The sequence below is a fragment of the Nestor notabilis genome, unplaced genomic scaffold (assembly GCF_000696875.1).
Source record: "Nestor notabilis isolate BGI_N333 unplaced genomic scaffold, ASM69687v1 scaffold284, whole genome shotgun sequence".
Classification (NCBI taxonomy): Eukaryota; Metazoa; Chordata; class Aves; order Psittaciformes; family Psittacidae; genus Nestor; species Nestor notabilis.
In genome coordinates, this window is record NW_009924929.1 from 15,715 (window position 1) to 21,667 (window position 5,953).

General features: G+C 38.8%; 1 protein-coding gene across 1 annotated transcript in view; it reads right to left on the reverse strand.

Moving 5' to 3' along the window:
• Positions 1-5,953, reverse strand: part of FREM2 (FRAS1 related extracellular matrix protein 2) — a gene marked incomplete at its 5' end in the record, with an annotated part of 119,544 nt that overhangs the window by 2,884 nt on the left and 110,707 nt on the right. Inside the window, 4 exons of the mRNA XM_010012795.1 lie at positions 377-564; positions 1,943-2,069; positions 4,575-4,709; positions 4,795-4,922. Coding sequence (XP_010011097.1) covers positions 377-564; positions 1,943-2,069; positions 4,575-4,709; positions 4,795-4,922 — 578 coding nt within the window. The remainder of the gene's footprint in view (positions 1-376; positions 565-1,942; positions 2,070-4,574; positions 4,710-4,794; positions 4,923-5,953) is intronic.

A 5,953-nucleotide genomic window follows, 5' to 3' on the forward strand; every position in this document is an offset into this window, starting at 1 on the left:
ATTACAGAGGCAAATTGGATCACTAACTTTAAATTAAACACTAAATTTTTCATGGCTAAAGATAAAATATTTCCAATCCTCAACTTGCATGTCTCCTAAGACTCCCTCTATGGTCAATAGGTATAGACAATACAGAGAAAAAGCTATCTTGGGATTCTAACTTAGGTCAAACTCTAAATGATGAGAGTCCCCAGAAAGATAAAGAATAGAACCAGGAGGGAGAAAGGCAAGATACTCCATCAGTTCATGTTATCCATGTTATCCTGATGCCATGGAGAACATTTTAAATAACAGTCGGTTTTGGATAAAAAATAAGTTAGAAAAAAAAAAAAATTAAAAATATGTATGTGCATCCTGCCAGAATATGAACACTTACCACAATCTTAAACCTGTACAAAAGGGATGGAGAATCAGCAAGGCACCCATATTCAGTGTTGGATGGATTATATTTGGGTACGTATCCATCAGCTCCTGTGCACAGGAAAACCTTCTCGATGCTACAGTAGAAGGAATCACCCAAATTCTGCACTGGATCCACCATCACCCGGCCGTATATGATATCACCTGTGAACAGTGCACACAGTTCACATTCTGTTACACTGGAACATTTAGCACAGTACTGAGGCTAAGCTAATAAGCCTAGTCAAGAAACTTAGTGCAGTGTAATGTGACATTATTCAAAGACACCTGGCTACCCAGCTTCCTCTGTAGGGGGTTTTCAAAGGTCATGATCAGAGACCATGCTCTTCCATGTACTCTGAGCCATAAAATAGCAGTAGGAGGTCACTTGCTATTGCTATAATCTGAGCCAGCTCAGGGTCTGTTTTGATTCTGGGCTATACTGGGTTCTTCATTCAAAAAGTGACTTAAAGAAATTCCTCTGCACCAGACCAGAGTGTAGGTTTTGGCCTCCTGACAATGCACTTCTTAAAGAGATGTCATTGTTGATGTCAGTAGAATCCTGTTCAGGTTGCATAAGTTTACTCATACTTGGTCAGACTGTAGAAGTGAAACAAACATTACAAAAAGTCACACAGACATTTTCTGAGACTTAGCTCCTTACTGTGCAATTGCTTTTCAGCTGTCTAATAATGTTTAAGATACGGCATGCTTGCCAGAACTGTACAAATAACCTGGGCCATTGCTATGCATGCAAGAAAAGTATACTGTGTGCAGTGGTCAGATACATATGACAGAAAGTAGTTAAGAAGGTTGAAAATATGGAGTAGGAAAGAAGAAATGCTGCGTTGCTTTTACAACAATTTGGAGTAACTGTGCACTTTGAGAAAGGAAAACCAGGTACCTGCTGTTCAAGAGTCTGTGCAAATACATCACAAAAGACAGTCATGTATTCAAGGTGCTGGCACAGTAATAAACAGGCAAAAGAGGCACAGGGGGAAAGCAAAGAAATGAAGTAGATCCACTGACAAATGTATCAGTTACATCAATCTTCCCACCCCCACCCTATTCAGTGGAGGACAGGAAGAATGGAGAAAGCCTTGATGCTGTACAAGCTCTGTTCAGTAGTAGCCAAAACACTTGCATGTTATCAATGCTGTTCCAGAAACAGATGCAAAGTGCAGCACCATAGTGGCTACTATTAAGAAAGTTAACTCCATCCCAGCCAGACCCAGTACACTCACCCACAAAAAAACCCAACCTGTGTAATATTCATTTATCAACTAGTAGTGTTCTTCATGTCAGACAATGTTTATAAAGTGCTCAGTTTATGAGAAGTGGCACCAGTACTGTAACCCTCAGACATAACAGTTTCAGTGCAGTTTGGCTAACAGCTGTAATGTAAACTGCCTGGTAGGAAAGGCAAATGCAAACAAATACTAGCAGCAAGCCCAAATCCTTACTCCTATCTTGTTTTTACTGAAACAGGATCCTGATAGTGTGGAACACATATGAAAGGTATATGATCTGTGCATAATTATACCTTCTGAGAAAGCAACATCACTTTCTTGCCCAAAGCCCATTGAGCCATCAGACAGCCACAGTGTCTTTTTGGAGAGAAGGAACATCTGGGTGTTCAAGCTGAACTCAGCGGCCACTGGGTCACTGACCTAAAACACAACAGCATAAGGCTCTTCAACAAGTATTCTTTAATGACTTTCAAAACACAGTATGATCTTCTCTTAATGTACATTTATCAGCTCCCCACATCTACATGCAATATGATACTTTAACCAAAAAGATTTCTTTGTACTAGACATATATCGCTATACATTTTACATGAATACAATGTTTGGGTTATCTGCCTCTGTGATATTTGATAGGATTCTAGGTCTGTTTCTTCCCACCACATTTTTCCAAATCCCAGCCAAGATAGTGCCTAAGGTAACTTATGTGTGGGGGTAACATCAGGAAAATATTTCCCTCCATAACTTGCCTGCCTGTGACTCATCACAGCCTGTTTTCTCTACCCCATTTCATTCTTACACCCAAGTCCCACCTCTGCTTCTGATCCTCTGCCAACTATTTGAAAGTACATGTTGCTAAGGATTTATTTGCAAGTATAAGTTCTTCTGGTGTGCTGCAGGAATATCAGACCATGCATCTGAAAATGCACCAAACCATTTGAACACCTTTTTATGCTACTATTTATCTTTACACATTTGACACAGTTATCTATGGTTCTTCCTTGATTACATTACAAGAATAAAATAAATCAATACTATCATCAGCAGGTTCTCATTGGGCCATATAGCAAATTAGAAGGCAAACTATACAGGGATATGGCATAACAAAAGGGAAAGAAGAATTGGGAAGAGAACAAAGTTCCAAATGATGCAGTGTACCCAAGGAAACAGTGTGGAAGACACACACATTCCAAAAAAATAAAAAAGTACAAGAGGCTGCTAAACAAATAAAAAAATGCTAACATACACATGGTATTTATGAATATATATGTATATGTGTGTGGAAAGGAAGGAAGGAAAACAGTAAAAAAAACATTATTGCTGGCTCATGGACAAGGGGTTGATGGAATAAGATATAACAATATCAACAGAAACTACTTCTGCAAGTTAAACATCTGACATGTTTATTCTTCAAATCTCTTTTTCACAATAGAGTCCCCAAACTATCAAAGCAACAGGATTTGGCAAGAAGAATGAATAGCTGAAATATTTTTATAAACCCATTGCTACTCTTTAGAAGGAGGAGCCCTACCCCCATAGTCTTTTCACAGAAAGAATGGTTAAAAAAAATATCATTTCCATTCTCTTCAAATACTTCCTTCTAAATGTCTGGGGTTCAGGCTATTGGATTACAGTCCCACAGCTTCTTAGCCATTAGGCTTCTTCCAGGTAAAAGTTAGGTCTCTCCTACTTCACCCATCTTGCAACGATTTTTTCAGCTGTTCTGAATTTTCTTTGAATTGTCAACGTCATCTTGTTTATACTAGGACCAGACAAAAGCTGTGGTTTAGCATTGCTGTAAACTAGAGTTCCTAGAAGCAGATTAGAAATGCCAGAGAAAAGCTGAAGTGCTGAACTAGTTTAAATCCCCTCATCCCCTCCATGTAAACTCTTTCAAAATGTTTTGCTGGTTAGCTCTGAGAGGGCAGGTTTCATGTCACATCATGCATCATCTCTCTGCTTCATGAGGACTTAATGCCATATTGGGAATCATCTGTTCTTCCATACCTGGAATAATGCCAGATAAGAGCATAAAGACTGCATACATTCCCTTGTGTACTCTGGTGATTGTGTATCCCTGACTGATCTGGATCAGATTTGCACTGTAAGATGATTTAATAACATATATCTATACTATTAATGAGCATGAAAGCACAGCCACGCTGTTCCAGTGTTAGTTGTATTGGCTCCAAAAAACAGAAATAACTTCCCCCTTACATATCCCAAGATCACAGTAACTCTATTGATAACACTATACAGTGGCAGTTTATGTTCTGTTAACCAACATTAACCCCCACATTTTTTTCAGTCAATAATTTCTACAGCAGGATCAATTTCTCCATATTTTATTTTCAGCTACAGAACTTTACAGCTGGGCTTCATGAAATATGTTGATTGCCTGTTCCCATGTTGCCATATGATCCATATTGCTATGTGTGGGATTTGTGCCACTTCTGAGACCAGTGCTGGGCACCTATACTTCCTCTGTTGTCAGTGAAGAAGGCCTACCTTAGGACTGAATGAATGCTCTGGAGATTCATCTTTTAATATCAGAGACCTAGCTCTGATCTTTGTGTCAGATGAAAACCTTCTGATAATAGTTTTATATTTTCCCAATTATCTGATAAAACTATTTCATACCAAAGCCAAGAGATAAATAAAGAATTCCCAAAGTTTACTTCATATCACAGTAGCTATCCTGCAAACTAATGTCAATGAGCTTCCTATGGGCTAATATATTAGCCTTTCCCAGTTGGGTAGAACTGGTTAAATGGCAGGAGAGGAGTATGTGCTGTCCCACCAATTTAGGAATCAGTTTGCTTATAAGCAAGTAAATTCCATTTCTAGCACTATTATTACAAAGTCACAAAGGCAATTTGGGAATCAAACTGAAAAGAAAACATGACAAAGGTATCACTGGGGTGGTACCTGCTGGAATCGGATATCCAGATCAAATATGATCGGCTCTCTAGGGCTGCAGATCACTGGTAGGCTGTACTCCTGATGTGAAGCCGTGGTACAAGCTATCAGCTTCACAGTGTATGTTCCAGAATAGTCTCGAACCTGAAGAGAGAGAGAGATAGAGCTGTTCCGCCAACATCCTAATAGGCTGGGGCAACAGAAGGCTGAGTGAAGGCTGAGGTTTTACCGCAAAATCTGAAACAAAGCTCCACTGCTGTACTGGCTGGTTGTATGTTGGCTCACTTCGGATGAGGCTGAGGCTAAATGTCAGGCCCAGGTGGTCAGCAGACATAACCATGGATGTTAGAGATGAAGCTAGAAACATGTCAAGAGACAGATTTGTCACCTTTAGCGTTTCACTGCAAACTCCCAGAGCCTGGAAAACATTCCCAGTAATTCATAAACCCTAATGCCATGGTTGATGTTAATACCTTTACAGGGCACTGGGTTCTGTTAACTGAAACTAACAAAATCAATTACAGTCAACACAGCTGGGCCCCCTTGATTCTTGTTCAAGTGTCTATTAGCAGTTGCTTTTGGGCTACACAACCAGAACTGTGTGAAGATTAAATTCAACAGACAGGCAAAACAGTGAGAGTGGAATGGCAAAGATCTATAATCCCTCCTGTTTTAAACTTGAAATGTCAGCCCAGGGAACAAAAAATAATTTCTCTAAGCAATGTAACTCTTTCAGCTCTGCCTGAAAGACAAAACCTAACATGCTAGAACAGCTGAGAAAAAGTAGAAGCACTATAAAGGAGTTTCATAGGTTAATAAAACTGACTTAAACTGAAAGAGATTTCTTAAAATTATTTTGTCCTTTCTCATTTTTGTTCAGTTCTCATTATTGTTCAGCAGATTTAATTTAGTTAGATAATCTTTTCCATGGCTGGCATTCATGCTCAGATTTATGTCTGTATTATGAATAAAGGTAGTGGGGTTTAAACAGATTAAATTGCAGGATCAGGTCCTCAGCAATGACTAATTGAATGGCAGTGAGAATGTTTTATTAGCAGAGTGATACAATGCTTATACAAGACTTTTTCTTACTCTCTGAAAAAGGTCTAAATAACTTAGGTTTCAAGTTAGAAAAGAAGTTTTAATGCTATCTACATTCCTATGGCAACATAAGTGAATAGTTAATCATAGCTTTTGGATTAAAGACACGCATTTATAGATCCCTAGTGAACAGAATGGCCTAGATCTTTATCTTTCATAAGTCAGGCTTTTCATCAAGTGGAACTATCTTCCTTCCATCAGATTCATGTATATTTCATTAAGTTAGACAATCTGAAAAGTCTTCAACAGCAAGTAAATCCCAAGTAGAGGAAAAATCTCATCGGAAG